At 41.3% G+C, this 18,046-nt stretch overlaps 1 protein-coding gene across 5 annotated transcripts in view; it reads left to right on the plus strand.

Moving 5' to 3' along the window:
* Positions 1 to 3,813: 3,813 nt before the first annotated feature.
* MAPK10 (mitogen-activated protein kinase 10) overlaps positions 3,814 to 18,046 on the plus strand; it is a gene marked incomplete at both ends in the record, with an annotated part of 62,589 nt that continues 48,356 nt past the window's right edge. Inside the window, 2 exons of one of the 5 annotated variants that reach the window (XM_084266902.1) lie at positions 3,814 to 3,885; positions 13,424 to 13,593. In XM_084266902.1, the coding sequence (XP_084123028.1) occupies positions 3,820 to 3,885; positions 13,424 to 13,593 (236 nt within the window). Of the gene's footprint in view, positions 3,890 to 13,367; positions 13,594 to 18,046 lie in introns of those variants that run through there. The other 4 variants (XM_084266903.1, XM_084266904.1, XM_084266906.1 and 1 more) reach the window with 4 other exon arrangements.

The following is an 18,046-nucleotide window of genomic DNA, read 5'->3' on the forward strand; positions in this document are numbered from 1 at the left end:
TGCTGCTGAGCCTTGGATGTTTTTATGGGTTCTGGCATACAGATGTCTTGATGCTGATGGAAACTGGAGACCCAGTTGTGGTGTTGGTGTTTCATAGCCACTTTTCTCCCTGTGATGTTACTGCAATCCCTGGCTTCCCAGTTGGATGCCAGTATGGGTTATTACAAGGTGCTTTGTTGTAAACAGAACAATGTTCTATTCTCCCAGTTCTTCCCACCCTGGGTGATTTTGCTCAAGGTCAAAAAGATAAAACATCAGTTAGGGTAAAGAATAGTGAGTGATGCTGTTTGTCAGTGGTGCCCTGTTTTATAACTGCTTTATGATAACTGCTTTATGTTGTGACACAATTATCTTGGCATCAGGCCAGTTACTTGCTTTACATGGACACTTCTTCAGCATCTCTAGTGATGCAGTGTCAGCTGGCACTGGAGGAGGTATCCTCAAGGATGTGTATCATAGAATCACAGGGGTTGGAAGGAACCTCGAGAGATCATCGGGTCGAACCCCCCTGCCAAAGCAGCTCCCCAGCTCATATTGCACAGGTTGGTGTCCAGATGGGTCTTGAATATCTCCAGAGAAGGAGACTCCACACCCCCTGGGCAGCCTGTCCCAGGACTCCCTCACCCTCACTGTGAAAAAGTTCTTCCACATGTTGGTGTGGAACTTCCTGTGCTCCAACTTGCAGCCATTGCCCCTTGTCCTGTCTCCACAGCCCACTGAAAAGGGGCTGGCCATTCCCTCCTGCAGCCCATATTTAAGATATTTATAAAAATTAATAAGGTCCCCCCTTAGTCGTCTTTTCTCAAGGCTGAACAGTCCAGCTCACTCAGCCATTCCTCATAGGGGAGCTGCTCCAGGCCCTAAATCATCTTCATAGCCCTCCTTTGGATTCTCTCCATGAAGAAATTACAAGTCACATACATATGTGATTCCTTACAGGGCACTGAAGGGAATCTCGTATGGATTCAATATGTGAAGACTCATGCTATGTAAGACATGAAGTCAAATCTGGTTTGCCCTGTGTACACAGTCTTAGAGACCTCTGAGCTACATAAAGGTACTCTAGTTCCTGGTGTATGATTGGAGGACCACAGGTGTCTAGTGATTCATTTCACATATATACAGGGGATTACAAGTATTGATGTCATACTTCTATTATTTTATAAGCAGCGACTGCATAGGACAACATCATAAATAGTAAAATATATTCCAGTTCATAAAATTCACTAGTCTATTGCTCTGCTCAGGGTGACTCTCAGCTGTTAACAGTCACTCCTATGGAAAGCTGAGGAGCTCTGGATGACTGGTAATGCGTATCTAATACAAAGTGATATACAAAATTCAAAACCCCCAGCATGCCAGGATGGTTCTCCTGCCCCTATGCTCTGTCCTGGGGAGGCCCCATCAGGACTATTGTGTGCGGTGCTGGGCTCCCTGGATCAGGAAGGACAGGGAGCTACTGGAGAAGGGACTGAAAAGGGCTGCTGAGATGCTGATTAGAACATCTCTCTGATGAAGATGAAGGCTGAGGGACTTGGGACTTGAAGGGGGATCTTCTCAGTGCTGGTAAGTCCTTGAGGGGGTGGGCTCAGGAGGATGAGTCAGTCTGTGTTCAGTGGTGCCCAGGGACAGGAGAAGGGGTGATGGGCACAAACTGGAGCAGAGGAAGTCCCACCTAACCCTGAGGAGGAACTTCTTTGCTAGAAGGGTGGCAGAGCCCTGGGCCAGGCTGCCTGGAGAGGTTGGGGAGTCTCCTTCTCTTGAGACATCCAAACCCCATGATTCTGGGTGCTGTCCTGTGCAGCCTGCTTGAGGGGACCTCCAGATGTCCCTGCCAACCCCCACCACTCTGAGTCTGTGGTACTCAGTAGACCCTTGCAGAAAATTGAGTGAGGAACCAAACTTACCCAAGTCCCTCCCCTTCCTTCACTTTCCACTGTTAAGACTGTCTTGCATGTGGCACGCTATGACCAATGACACTTCAGTCATTGGTTATTACAGCAATATAATGCATCCAGCCAACAGGATTTCATAGTGTATATATCTGTGGTGAGAGCCTATGTATCTGCTGGCTTTCCAGAAATCACTGGCGATATGACTTGCCTTAAAAGCTTTTTTATATCTGTCTGTCTTCTTCTCATTTTAATGTAAGCCCTCTGTGGAATGTAAGGCTGTGGGAATGACTCACTCAGCAATGAGGCAGCAGTCTCAGGCATCATAATGTGATGCAGAAAAGGTCATACAGTTGCTTTCATAACAGGATTATTCATTCATTAAAAATTAAATACATGTGGGAGCATTCAAGTTAGCAAGTGTTGGTGAATAGTTTCTTGTACTTTAAGTCCTGATCAGTTTGTGTAAACTGAAGTTACTCCAAATTAAGTCTGGTCTTATTTTGTGGCATTTATGCTAGTTACTTAATTGTTCCTATTGAAGAGGTGTGCTCTAAGGAGGCATGTAGTATCTTGATTATATCTTAATGGAGTCGTCATTGCATTTTTTGGTTTTATAAGTCTTTGCAATGAGCTCATATTTAAAAGAAAACCATGAAGTTCTGTATTTATCTCTCCTGGTCTAAAAGTTGCTGAGTTTTGAATTGTACTGTTAAATGGTTGGTTGTTTTTGTGAAGTGTGGTCATAGAGAAAAATCAAGGTGCTCCAAATTTCTTGTGACATAGCGACCCACGTCAGCCGGCTGGCATTGCAGTGGGATTCCTTCATTGCTGACCCATGATAGAATGTGGCTAGGAAAGGACTGGTTAGTCAGAGCTTAATTCCCTGGTTAGTCAGAGAATTAAGTTAAACCAGCTGTAGGTGGGTATGTAGGGAGGTCTGGTGTATGGCTCCCTTAGCTGGTATCAGGTGCTCATGAAAGAACTTGAAAAATAGGGTGAGCATATAGTGGCGGACTCTGACTCAGGGTTGTTTTGAATCAGACATGATATTTTGGAGGTTAATTGCCTTCAGCAAATGCCTTCTTATGAGAAGGACTTAGGATAACTTCTGGCATCCATGGCAACATGAGGCAGGGACTTTCACTGTCCCATGAAACGCTACAAGAATAATTCTTTCCTATTGCTGTTTCCAAATCTGTTCTTTGATAACTTAATTTTCTGCTACATCTTTTATTTTTAAAAACCCCACAAACAGGGAAGAGTGTTTCTCATTCCAGTTGTCAGCATGTCACTCATTTTACAGATCTCCAGCGTATCTCCATTCAGACAGCTCTTTTCTAGGCTAAAAAAACATCTCAGTCTGTGTAGTTGTTTCATGCAAGGAATCTGTATTTGCTTTGGACTCTTATTATTGCCCTTTTCTGTAACTTTTCTCATTGTAAGGTGTTAAGATGAGACCCAGAACCACACATAATATTCATAAAGTGGTTTTGCCATGAACGTATACAGTGATGCAGTCTTTCCATTTCTATAACTCTCCTGATAAATGTCAACTCAAGAGTTGTTTTCCTGCCTGTGACAAGAACTGTCTCCCATTCCTACATTCTTTAGAATGTTACTGACCTGATTTCTGGTTTTGTTGATGAGGGAGCATAGAAGTGACATGAAAAGCTTTGAGGTAATCAATGGCATCAGTAGCTGTAAAACTTTTCAGCTGTAGCCAAGTCATATTTAAAGACATAAACTTGGGAAGCATCAGAAAGAGTTTAGAGCTTGTTCACAGTTCAAGCTGATTTCTGTTTTCACAAGCTGGGTAGCAACTCAGGCTGGTTTTATGATAGAGATGTAGGTAGAGCTGCACTTCACTGCACATCAATAGACATACAAGATTCCTATGTTTGCTTTTCTTTAATTGCAGGTATTTATGAGCCGCCATTTCTTGTATTATTGTGGTGAACCTACTCTGGATGTGAAGATTGCCTTTTGTCAGGTGTGTGTTCCTTACAGGTAAAACAAGGTACAGTATATACTTGTACTTCATTTTTGCAGTTTGTTCCATAATAAAAGAAAAAAAAATAGAAGTGAATTTCAGTAGCTTACTGCAAGTAACTGTTCATAAGGATGAGAAAAAATATAGATGATCACACAAATTCCCTTTTGCTTCTTTAGTAGTTTTCTCTTGGTGATTTTAAAATTTTTTTTGCTAAAATGTCAATTAATGTTCTCCTGAAAAAGTTGGCTCTATGCTTAGTAAATCATCAGCTCTAGGATGGATCTGAGCTATTCAGTTTGACAATCTGTTTCTGTCTTTGCTGTCCTTTTTTATCTGTGGTACTTCATGTGCATATGTTTCACAGGCTTCATTCTTCTACTGCTTTTCAGAGACAGAGTTTTCTCAAACACAGTTTCTGTAATTTTTTGACAGTTTGCTTGCAAAAAATATTGCAGAAAATTGCAAAAAAGCGGTTTTTTTTTTCCTCAGATCGTATTAAAAACTTCTTACTGATGGAAAAGTTAGTTTTGCTGTGAAGAAAAGTTTTTTGCATAGCTCTGCTTGCCAACTTTCCTCTCATTTTCACTTGGACCATAACAGAACACTTCTCTTTTACACGTGTGCTTCCTCTTGTGTTCCATGCTCCTTCAGTCTTGGCATCGATCAGTGCGGGACAGTGAATAGCCAATGCTTTCTGTGGCTGCACTCTGAGTTCTTGATTTAGTGGAAACATTCCACTGCAATTATTCCTCTGCTGTCACCATAACTTAATGAAAGGGGTTCAGAGAGGCACATACAGAACCAAGTCTATTTACAGTTTGTTAGAGTGTGTGTATATATTATGAAATGAACAGCATTTTGGATGAATATTGATCACTGTAAGGAACTGATTAATATTTGACACTTAGAGCAGGTACCCAAAGTAGAGTCATTTAATAAATACATGCAAGAGCTACTGTCCTGATGTTGCCAGAAACAGGATTCCATCCTTCGAGCACTTACCACACAAATACCTCTTCAGGGTCTTCAGATCTTCACATTTATTCTCCTGAACAGGTTCAGGCTTTGTGTAAATCTATAAACAAAGATAGGCCCGAATCCAAATACCAGTTAAGCACATAGTTAGCATTAAGTGCAAGAACAGTCTCTAGATTGTGGTGTTGTATAAAACCTTAGCTGTCATAGATGCTCTTCATTTGTATTGGATAAGATGGGACATGAGTTCTATCTCTATCCTGGTAATAATTGGTCCAAACATCCAGATCTTTCTTTGCAATCAGTCTCTGGGTAGTAACAGTGTTTATTCTATGTAAATATGTAACAGGTGAGCATCAGGAGGATGGACCTACTGGAAAACTTCATTTCACACCTAGAAAAAACAGCTAGCTTCATTGCTTTGCTCTCCACTGATTGGTTGATTCACCTGGTCTAGTTTTTAATTTTACCCTAACTTTGATAAACCCCTTGAATTACAAATAATACTTTAATCAGATTGGATGGAGTTACTACTTTGACCATGAAAGAAACTGTCTTGATGCAGAATGTCCTGTGATTATGCCTCCTATTCAACAGGAGATTAACTGGTATCCACAAGCCAGCAACAAGCAGTGACCTATATCTTGGATTTCTAGTACTAAAATGATTCTTCGTGGTAGCAAGAGCTTTTTCTAACAAAAGGTGTGATTAAACTATTTAGCTTCTTATAGTCTTAGAAAAGGGAGAATCTTTTCATTAGCTGTTGTCTTCACAGTGAATACTGTAATTACGTAATTCTATCAAGAAATTTAATTTCTTAATTCATCGGTGCTGTAGTGACATGCTGCTCCTTTACCGGTCCTTTTAAAGGAAGGCATGATATGCATCGAAGCATGGCATTTCATGCAGTCAGTCTTCTGGTTGCCTTGCTTGCTTACTGGAAGAGAGCTTCTTAAACAATCCCCAGTATTTCCGGGTAATTCCAGTTTCCTGAGAAGTGTAAACCATTGGAAGTGTGCTATATTATCAATATATGCAATAAGTAAAGAGATGTTACTCCCATCTTGGCTCTCCTGTGCTTTTAACACACTTTGCTTCCGTGTTCCCTTCACTGCTGTTGATAAATTGAGTGTCCTTTTCAGTTCTGGGTGCTGCATTGTTTTGGCCAACTTTTAGTGATCCCATTTCTCTTTCCGTATCTTAACTGTATCTTGCTTCTCCCCACATTATTGCTGCTTTTTCAAATCTAGGGTCCCAGAACAAACTGATTAGTACAAACTGCAGAGTTTCTTTTCTTGCTCCTTCTCTTGTGAGTTAGATGTGGCTGCTGCTGTTGTACTCCTCTGTTTTGGACACAGTGCCTTTGCTAGCTTCCTATCTCTGTAGCTGTGCCCAAATGAGATGTTTTCAAACATCTTTACCATAGCTTTCTCACCTACTCTTAAATCTTTTTCCTGTGTTTCTAGCTACATTTTCCATTGGATCATTGATTAGTTGTTGTCCAAAAAAAAACCTTCCTTCTCAAGGAATCTTTTCTCTCAGTGCTTCTTGATCAGTTTTCTCATCCTTACCTTCACTGGTATAATGACCAGGCTTGGATGTTACCCGTGTGTCCATGTTGAATTCTTCAGGCATTGGGGAAATGAGAAATCATTTTCAAGTAGTTGTTTTGATATGCAGACTCTTGCATGTTACTCTTCTCTTAAGAAGTCTGGCCTGGAATGAAGCAGACACCTTTGGGTCACAGGGACTTGTGAGAAGCATCTCATACCACAGTTGCTAATGAGCAACAGAAATGTTATGCCTCTAAGAAAGAAACAAAAGTAGTTAAAGCTCCATGACCATGTGGTGAATGAGTGAAGAATATATAAATAGTGCTTAGCTTTGTGTTTTGAGTAGATACCAATAGGCTGTCCTAACTAGGTAAATGCCAGTTCTGAAGCTGCTGGGGTTTTGATATCTCAGAAGAGGTTAGGCAAGAACAGTGTGTTTAAACAAAAAAACAAACAACCCAAAACTTATGGAAGTTGTACTCTGATGTTTTAATATGAGTCTTTCAATCATATTTTAAAATCAAGTTTTAAAATAGAGTGAACAAAGCAAATACACTAAAAAGATCAATGATTAATCAATCAAGGTTGAGTTGCCTGCAAGTGTCAGTTGGTTTCTTGGAAGGCTGACTTCATAAAGTATTGTCAGTTGTGTCTAGGAGCTAGGACATGACAGCTGGAGAGAGAATTAAGCTGTTAAAAATCCCACTCAAAATACAATGAAATCAGGAAGACTGGGTGACTAATACAACCCTTATAAGATAGGAGTGAGGTGGAAGAATGGGCAACTGTGGTGTGATGTGGCTGATAAAAATTTGTGATACTACACCCAAACACACACTATTTTCTGTTGGAGATTTGATCACTGTCTGTGGAGAGCCAAAGTGAGTGAGAAGTCTGGCTTGATGGTGAGAAAAATAGGTATTTCTCCCATAAATGTGGCATACACAGAATACCCAACAAAAAATAAATTAGCGGGCCTTTCTATGTAAAGATACTTTGTATAAGGATACTTTGGTTTCTCAAGTGGTGGCTTCTGTGGCTACCCAAATTTACACTGCAAAACATGTGGCTATTGAATCCAAAGCAGAGGGTTCATCCCAGAGTTCTGGTGCTTGAAGATTCTGAGAATTGCAGTTGTACATGTGGGAGGATAGCCGTTAAATGAGTCGTGCTGCTGCCTTATCAGATGCACACAGCCGAGCAGGGGTTGCCTTTGTGTGTGTTTTTGGAGCTGGCAAGAAGACTCTGAGGATTTTACCATCCTTCAGAATTTCAATTTGTATAATCTCAGCATCTGCCTTTGAAGGTTAAATCGTGGCTTTAATTTATTATTCTTTCAGACTGTGAGGGAAGCGAAGGGCATCCACCTTTGAAACGTGCTGTCTCCCATACTCGTCTCTTTGTCTGAGATAGGGTGGAGGCATGGGCACCCCTGGGGAGCCGTTGTGATTGCTAGCTCAGAACATCTCTCTTGCATCCTGCTCATCTTTGGTGCTGTGCCAACTGCAAATGAGGAGTCGGTCTTTCAGTCTTCCACCTAATTCTTTTCCTCAAGCTGCACTCAGGCATGTGGGGTCACTTAGTTGTTTTCAGTAGCTGTGAATCATAGCACCCTTAAAAGTTTGATGTGTTCCTGTAGGTATTTCTGTGTGCAGAGAGGGAACAATTCTAATATTGAGGTAAAGTCTCTCCGCAACTGATGCCTGCTAATAGGCTCTGTGACAGCACTCATCTTAGAAATGCAAATGAGAGCAATTTAGCTTAAACTGCCATTAGCATGGTTTGTATTTGTGAAAGCTAAGATGTATGAGTTACAGAGCTGTAAGAATTTGTGATATTATTGAGCAATACTGTTCAGAAACAAAGATGTGTTGGTGAAATGTAATAAAACCATTTGTGGGGGAGAAATGGAGAAGTAAAATGGGCTATCAGGAAACAATTCACCTTATGGTACAGAAAACAACATCATTTTGTTTCTGTTAGGGTAGGTAACCTTGTGTTTGGTCTGTATGTTGTGAAACTGCATCGGGGCCAGTTCTTTGATATCTTTATCAGTGGTCTGGATGAGGGCATTGATTGCAGCCTCAGTGAGTGGTGTTGACACCAAGTTGGATGGGAGTGTTGATGTGCCTGAGGGTAGGAAGGATCTACAGAGGGATCTGGACAGGCTGAATCCATGGTCTGAGGCCAGCTGTATGAGGTTCAGCCGGGCTCAGTGCTGGGTACTGCACTTGGGTCACAACAACCCCACACAAGGCTACAGGCTGGGGGCAGAGTGGCTGGGGAGCTGTCTGGTGGAAAAGGACCCGGGCGGTACTGGTTGTCAGCTGGCTGACTGAGCCAGCAGCATGCTCAGGTGGCCAAAAAGGCCAATAGTATCCTGACTTGTATCAGCAATGGTGTGGCCAGCAGGCCCAAGGCAGTGGCCATCCCCCTGGACTAGGCATCGGTGGGGCTGCACCTTGAGTGCTGTGTTCAGATTTGGGCCCTCACTACAGGAAGGACACTGAGGTGCTGGAGCAGGTTCAGAGAATGGCAGCAAAGCTGGAGAAGGGTTTGGAGCACAGTCTGATAAGGAGTGGCTGAAGGAACTGGGGTTGTTCAGCCTGGAGGAGGCTCAGGGAAGACATTATTCTCTACCACTTCCTCAAGGGGGTTGTAGTGAGGTGGGGGGGTTGGTTGTTTCTCCCAAGTATCAAGCAATACAGCAAGAGGTAGCAGCCCCAGGTTGTGTCAGGAGGTTTAAATTGGATATTAAGAAAATTTTCTTTACAGAAAGGCTGCTGGTGAAGGTGTTTGAGTCACCATCTCTGGAAGTGTTGAGAAGCCATGTAGATGTGGTGCTGAGGGACATGGTTTGGTGGTTGGACTTGAGATCTCTTCCAACCAAAAGACTTCTGAACCAAAAAAAAGGAAAAGAATACAACTTGCAGCTGTGTGTGAGGCAGTAAATCATCTGGGCTTCATCAAATCTTTAAGTGATTGTTCTTTGAACACAAATGTATGTTCTAGCATCTAGTACTTGTGAGTGTATCTTTTTCCTTCACCTCAAATGCTTAAGCCTTGAAAGACAATTTCCTTTGCTCCTCCCCAGTTGTTGGGATAGAAAGCAAACATCAGTGCAGATATGGCTATGCATTTAAGTGACCCAAGAAGGAGAGCGATGTTTTCAGGTCTGAGAAGCTTGCACTCTTAAATTTCTCAGTATGGAGGAAAGAGAATGGCATCAGGTATGTGATAGAAGTTTACAGGTAGATACTGAAAAGAGAAAATAATGTGTGTGCATTTCTCTATATATGTGACATGACACAATTCCTGGTCAGGGTTGACACAATGTGATTCCATTGTCCAAATATTTATGGAAACCAAGAACAAATGAATGCATGCTTTGTCTCTGAGAAATAATCTTTCATGTTACCAGAGGTCAGAGAAAATAGATATATTTTGTTCAGTGTGACAAAATGAGAAATTTACCTTTGTTTTACACCTGCAATGTTATCTCTTTGGGGCCCCAGTATTGCAGCTTGCACAAATTTATTTTAACTTCACCTGAAAATTTATTAACTCTGTTTTCTGTACACGATCCATGTAGCTTTAGTATGTAATCCTGGAAAGTAACCCTGATCACCACGTGCATGTATACCCTCCCTTTCCCTAGCTAATTCCTGATGAAGTATTACTCCCTACTTTCTCAAGATGTCAGCATCAATCAGATTGGAAAGAACTTTGATTTAGGTGTGTATACTGGAAACTCCTAGCCCTGTATTCCTTTCTGCTGTGACATAATCATAACTTTAACTGAAGCTGCCAGTAAAGAACTTGTAAGCATTATACAGTAAAAGCTGAGTCTGAAATGGCCTATGTGGTGTAGGTGGGTTAGGGAAATGTGATATAACTCTTATAGCAACACCAAGGCTTCTGGAGGGGTCTGAGAGAGCATCAAGTGTGTAACAGAATGAGACCAAAATGTGGTGTGTAGGGTTCTTTAAACTCTATGGTTTGGAAGACTTTGAGAATACCATTTTAATCAGGTTTGAAACTAAAACATCCATGTGTTCTAGTAAGAGTATGACTTACCTTGCTAATGAGAACAGCTTTCTTAGCTGAATTTCAGAGGGAAGCAAACCTGCCCTTTCCTTATCCTCATTTAGGAAGTGGCTGTTGTGTCAACTTGGAGGTGGTTCATGCTTTGATTTCGTGCCATGGTGGTTTGGGATCTGATCAATTGTGATTAAACCAATAATGCCTTTAATTCATTGGTTTAGGGATTTGATTTAAAGTGTGATTGACAGGGGTAGGTTACTCATCTCCTGGTTCTCAATGAAGTAAGCAGCAATTTGGACTTAAGCACTAGGCTTACTCGTAATTTTGTTTATTTAGGCTTTTGTAAAAATCAGCAAAATATAGAGAGTAGGGTTTGGGAGCTTTTATGGGGTTTTTTAGCAGTTTGGGTTTAAAAGGAGGAGGCAAATTAGTGGATGCCCTGGTGACCATTTGGACTGTCCACTTCACAGCTCACAGATTTTTAAGCAGACAAGCTTTGAGAAGAATATTAATGTAAAAAGAAAAAAAATCTATTAAATACAACAGCATTTACCTTTCCTACTCACAGTTAGGGTGGATTGTCCTAGGAACAGTTGTGTTATGCTGAGGAGAACTGCTCATTGGGACGCTTGTGTGCTGTGGCTTGTGCTCTTCTGTGTCTTGGTCAAGATGGCTTTAATTGCTGTTGGAATGACTGAAGCAATTGCATACATCAGGTATCTGAGGTGCTACAGAGTGGTGGTTCTAAGCTGGTTAAATTGATTTTTAAGACATTCCTAGATTTCAAATAACCACCTGGTGGTATGGCAGCAGCTCACAAAGCCTGCTGTTGGCAGCATGGGATTCCTGAGGCCAGCAGGTCACGGAGTCAGTCTGTCTTAAAAGCAAGTAATTTTGATGTGTACAGGATTTCTAAATGTAGTGTGATAAAGGATATTTTCCCATGTAGTTCCATACCCCATGAGGAACTCTTGGGTGCCTCAGGAGTGAGGATGCGAACAAGTTCTGGCAGGCTTAGCTCACCCAAGCCATAACACAGTCATCTGGCTTGCTTAAAGAAGTCCCTCCATCTGTCCTTCCAGGGGAGCTGGCTGCGGGTCAGGCTCACTAAGGAATGCAATTTTTCTGCTGACACTTTATATAACATGGGTTTCAGAGTAATGGGTGTTAATGCTGAATATAGTCTGCATTGTTCTGATAATGACATCAGAAAAAACCACGCTGCAAATGTGTTTGTCTGGCCAGAGGGAGCTGGGATTATTTCCTGTCTGTCAGGAGCATATTATTAGGATAAAGCCTCTCAGTTCCAGGCCTGGTCTGAATAGCTGAGCTAGCTAGATGTGTGTGCATCTCTTCATGTAAGAGAAGGAGTTTTAAGGCTAAGGCTGCACAGTGTGAATCAGATGCAGTCTGTCTGTCTTGAGCTCAAGCATTCAAACTTCTTTTGGAGTCATTTCACTCTCTATAAGCTTGAATTTAGCACTGTGTCAATGTCTGTAAGTCTCTCACTTTCTGTGTTCGAAAAGAAAACAGGTGCCTTGTCCTGTGTCTGGTTACCAAGTAAATGTCATGTTTCTTGTTGCTCTTCTGAAATGAGGTTTTCATATTTGAATGGACAGCTGCATTTGAGTGTTTCAAAGTCTCTAAATGAGGTGGTTAGGATTAACCAGCACTGTCCAGTGACAATGGGCAGAAAAAAGAACATTAATTGTCCCGAGACATACCTGAGAATCCAAGTTCTCAGTAAGGTCAGGTCCCCATTTTTAAAGAGCAGCTTCATGGAACAAAGAAACTACGTCCTTTTAAACTGAAAAAGTAAGATTCTCAAAATTGACTTTTGATTGATTTTTTTTTTTTCCCTGCTCCATCAATACTCAACTGAAGTCCTAAGTCACATCATGTGGTTGATTATTCAGATTTTGGGGCAAAAGCAGAGGCTGAAAGAGACACATCTGGGTTTTGCCTCTCCTTATAGAAGACATTTGGAAAGCTCTTGACTTCTGTCAACTGCTTGAGGACAGTTCTGTTGTAATATGTGGAACTGCTGCATCCTGTGCTCAGCATCGCACAGGACAGAATCCTAAATTGCAAACACTAAATTCTGAGTTTTATTTTATAGGCTTTGCTCCATGGTTTTGATGGAACTGAGTTCACTAGCAGTCAAAACATGGTTATAATGTAACTTTCATCACAGTAATTGTGCAAATGTGGGTGAGGTTATAGCTCTGCAGCATTAGCTTCAGGGCAAGCAGAAGAAATTTAAAATAGCTTCTATTGGTGTCATGAAAATTAGCCTTTGCTCAGGGTGTTTGTCAGGTCACGAGGGCAAATCTCCTGTCCTTAGGAACTGAGGACTTTGGAAGGTCTCCTGAGGTACTGAATACTCTCCATGATTCTGAGCCATGTCAGGTCAAAGTTCATCTCAAACAGCTCTGTTTCTTTTCTAACTCCTGCTACAAGGTTTTCAAGGCCTTTGTCATATACCTAAGGAAAGTTTAGCCCTGATGTGAATAGACTCATTTGCTCTATCTGACCAGCAATGAAGAGCCTAGTTCCTATGTCTCTTGTCCCATTGCTATGCTGATATAAGTCTTCTAATTTTAAAGATATTTATTGCAATACAAATGAGGGCAGAATCACCACAAACACATAAGCTAGTAGTCATAAATCAGCAGTAAGGGCAAGCAGAGACCAGTAGGTGAGAGTTCTGTCTCTCAAACATCAGCTGGAGAACTCACTGTCTGTCTTTAATGAGTAGCTTTTTAAGGCTCCTTCCTGGGTAAGTGTGTAGGCTCAGTCTTAGAGAGCGTTCGAGGATTCATGTAGATCTATAACAACGAGCCTAAAATCACAAGAATTTGCAAATTAAGCTGACCATGTTTTATCAGTATTTTGATGTTTCACCAGTCTTGCTTTCTGTGTTTTTTCCACTCCCTCCCCCCTTTCCTTCTTCTGTACAACAGGGATTTGGGAAACAAGTGGATGTGTCATATATTGCCAAACATTACAACATGAGCAAAAGCAAAGTTGACAACCAGTTCTACAGCGTGGAAGTAGGTGACTCGACCTTCACAGTTCTCAAACGCTACCAGAACTTGAAACCTATTGGCTCTGGGGCTCAGGGAATAGTTTGGTGAGTATCAGCAGTTTCTCTTATGCTTTAAATAGGATTTGCCTTTTGCATTTCTTCACAGTTTGCTAACCACAGACATTGTCTAAAATTGCAAAAATAACAGTTGAGCAACAGACATCCCGAGGCAGGAGGATCCCAGTGGATTGCTAATGCATTTTCCTGCTGGTGAGAACGATAGCACTAGGTTTGTTTCTCCACAGAGCAAAATACAGCTAGCAAGGAAGCAGGAGACAGATCTTATCATAATTGACAACTGTGGCACTGTTTCCAGAGGCAGCACAAGGAATATCCCAAGTAAACCCTGTAATTTTAGTCTTTGTACAGTAAAAACAAAAGCACATCCCATAATGTTCGCAAGTATTCAGAGTAGAAGCCTTGGGAATCAGGGTAACTGCTAATGAATATGTCCTTTATTTCTTAAGAGACATTGCAAGGATGTGAGTAACATCCTTGATGTTGATGCAAAAGATGCAAACTCAGTGGCTCTCCTAAGTAATGCAAAAGGTTTATGGAATCCAAAATGATGATGTTGGAAGGTTGTGATACCCAGGCTGGCTTCGCCTCCGCATTTTTAGAGACAGCTCTTACATTTCAGTGACGTGTATTTAAATGTCAATGTCCAGGCTTTTGTTACCTGCTTAATTGTCAGGCATTAGCACAATCTTTTACCTTTGACATGGTCAGAGATCAAGTCTAATTCCATCCATCATCTTTATTTCTGACATCGATGTAGTGTGCTACCTCACAGTTGGAAGCAATGGTAAAGCAACAGGTTCCTTTAGGGGTGAGTGGGCTTCCATTGTTACACTGCCAACTAGAGTGCCAACAATTAGCAACACATCCTTAGGCCTCAGTCTGTCACCTCCAGTGTTTACAGAATCACAGAAGCTCAAGGCTGGAAGAGACCTTTAAGATCATCAAGTCCAACTGTTCCCATCCTGTGCTAAACCATATCCCGAAGTACCTGCTCTAAATATACTTTGTTTAATATACTTTGATGCCATGCAAGTCCAGTTTATCTAAATGATCAAGCACTTTTAACACTCTTTAAGATCTGACAGAAAGGTTGGTATAAAAATCAGCTTGGGGAAAGAAACATACTTAGAGTACTATTAACATTCATTTTGCACTATTTGTCAGCTTCCATATATAGCAACAGATGTTCTTCTTCCCACTTAGTACCCTTTATTAGTTTTATAGGAAAATCAGATTTTGTTGAATCTCTAACTTCTTAATTGCTGTACAGAGCAATTGCAAGCAGCAAAAAACCCCATAGAACTTAAGCTAAACAAAATCAATAACATCCTGTGAATTTGGCTTTTATACTGGGCATTGACAGACAAAAATTAAGAGTTTCTTAGGAAAGAAACTCAAATGAGGAATAAGGGAGTACAAGTGAAAGTGAAACAAATCCCCTGAAGAGGCTGAGTGGCATGGAGAGGCCATGAGGCCTTTTATGGTTTGATGATCCTGCTGGAGAGGGGTTACATGGTAGATGTAACAGAAATACATAAACCAACTATAAGGAAAACATGAAGAATCAATGCTGAAGGGATAAATCAATGAAAAAATTGGAATAGATATATGTAGTTATGATTAAAAAAACCTTTCAGTTGTGTATCTCCTTGCATAATAATGATTATATTAATAAGTTTACATAGTGTAAGTTTCTGTTGTGGAAACACTCTTGATAAATGGTAGGTATTTTGATGGATATAGGGATACATCTAGAAAAAGCAGATTAATTTTAAAAATATATTGGAAAATCTGGCTATTTGTGGAGCACTGCTGGCTCTGGTTGGGGAGGGATGTCACCCTGCTCTTGTTATTTTGCAAAGAATACTCGTGAGTAATGTCTCTCCATAAACAGTGTGAAAAACACAGGTTATTGTTTTTTCTGGATCCAGTGGTCCTGTTGATACTTCATGACTTGTTGTGCAAGAAGTGTAACAGATCTGGGGTCTGATTCTGTCGCTCAGTGCCAGAATTAGTAGAAGTGTAGGAGTTGAATGGGGCTTCTCATTGTTCCCTCTACCAAGGGCAGACACGAGATGGTTCAGAGGGCTTTAGGTTCAGACTTCTTACAGCTTGCACTACTTCTGGATTTTGCTTCTGGATAATTCTAGATAAAAGGACTCTACCTGTTGTCTGACTGGTTACCCAGCTACTGGAGGTAGCTCTAGTGCACAGAGACATCTGTTTTTATAGAGTGGTAAAAGTATTATTAGTAAATGTTAACTACCCTTTCAGGACTGAGCTGCTGCCAAGCAGTTGCAGCCAGTGATCTGCTTCTTGACTAGTATAAAGTTTTGTGGCTCACTGAGTGGAGTCCAGGCTGCCCTCCCCATGCTGGAAGAGCTGAACTGCTGATGACTCTTCTGCTTTGTCTTGGATTTGGCCACACAACCATAATTCCCCCATCTTGAAGGAAAAAGTGGCCTATGTAATGAAAATCAATTTTTCAGTAAGTTGACATCAGATGTCTCAGTGCCAAGCAGTGCAAGATACTCCATGCCTAGGACTTAAGGATTGAAGGTTCTTTCCTGGATGTGGGACCCCATGTGCCCAGTGCACTGGCTGCCTCAGCACCTTGCCAGATATACTTGGACAAGCAAGCTGTCTGCAGCTTGAGATGCACAGGGGGATGGAGAGAGATGATGCTTTTCAGGCTGCACTGGAAGCGGGTGGTTCCTAAGCAAAGCCACAGAGCACTGGGAACTTTCACATACATCTCTAAAAATAGATGTCAACATAAACAGGGTAATTTTAATGGAAAATACTTCATGTTGTAGAACAAGAAGCAGGCATGGGAAGTGGGGAGTGTGGTTCTGAAAGCACTTGGGCCTTGATTTCGCTTTATTATTCTGAAAATTACATCACAACCAAAACAGTTTTCTTCATATGGCAGCATCAATGGTATTAAGGTCTTCAGGGTATGATAACTTATTAAGTTGTGTGAAAGAGTGAGAGGTGTGAGTGCTGGTTGTAATTGTCATGGTGCCCATGTGCAGTAACTATCATCTCAGTGGCATTGACTGTAGACATAGGGCATTCGGTATCCTGGGGAGTGAACTGTGGGAGCTTTCAATGGGATCTGTGTTAACTGGGTTCACCGCACTGTTTTTGCCAGCAGGAGAGGAAGCTGCTGGGAGTCTGTTGAGCAGGGAAGTTTGTCTTCACTCTGAAAAGCTGCTCTTAATGGAAGTGTGGACTGTTTGCTCACTGTACATCACACTGAGAAGGACTATGTGGGGTGTGTTTGTGTAAAACTTTCACATTGTTATAGGCATGATGACAACAGGATGGAGCTGAAACAGAACCTGTAGCTTATTAGACCAAGCTGTAGTTGTAAAAACCATGCAGGCTTTCAACTACACGAGTCTGTGACAGAAACAGAAAGTGTCAAAGGTAAAATGAGTTGAGAACAGTTTCCTGAGTTCAATTAGATACCACTTGCACCACTGAGAAAAGAAGTAGTTGATAGCCCTCTGCAGTGTTGGGAGGGAGATGACAACTAGCTTGTTCATTAAGGGGGGCAGGAGTGGAGAGACAGGACACTTGCAGCCTGCAAGTATGGATGCTGCAGATGAGGGTGGATGGGAAGAAATTCTTACATTCCATAAAATCAACAGGAATATGCTGATGTTGGAGTGGGTGTTTCTTTGTGTTTTAAATGATGCTTTTTACCTGGAAGCAAGGCAATTGATCCATAGGTTTTCTGCTGTGCTTTGCAAGCTATCATTTCTTTATATTGCCTGTGGTATTTTTGATACTGCCTGTGATGTCTAGAAAAATGATGTTGTACAGGAATATTTCAAAAGCAATTTGAAGGGGCTGTGATAGTTTTTGAATTTATGATGGAAGCAAGGGTGAAGTCTAGTTTTCCATGGCAGGCAGCGAAGACATTACTTATAGGCTTGAGGTTACAAGTAATTAAAATCTCAGAAGCAGCTTCTGAAGACATTTGTCCTGGTTTATGACTACATTGGTGACTACACCTCTGCGCATTCAGGAAGAAGTGTTAGCATGGAAGACTAAGTTGTTTAAGTGTCAAATACATGAGCCTGATGGCTCTTTTCTGAAGAGTAAAAGCAGGCTGTCATGCTGCATGATGTTGTGATGTGGTCTCATGATGTCAGCTGTACCCCATGGAGTGTTACCTGGGAAGTACTTCATGCTGTCTAGTTTATGGAAGAAGTTCTTGTGTCTTGGAGTACAGTTTGGGGGGAGGAGAATGGGAGCAGGAGTGATGGTTTGAAGATAGTTTTGGAGAGTCTTGGTAGCTCTTTCAGTGAACACATGAATTTAGAAAGCTATTTCCTCTGTAATATAAAGGAGACTATGAATATATTCTCAAAGTGGTAAATCAGGTAATTTGTTGTTTGTTTTTTCTTGAAATTAGTGATTTGATAATATTTTTGAGCATGAATATGAAGGAGACTGCAGTCTTTCT

This window comes from Gallinula chloropus (assembly GCF_964237585.1).
Source record: "Gallinula chloropus genome assembly, chromosome: 7".
NCBI classification, from domain to species: Eukaryota; Metazoa; Chordata; class Aves; order Gruiformes; family Rallidae; genus Gallinula; species Gallinula chloropus.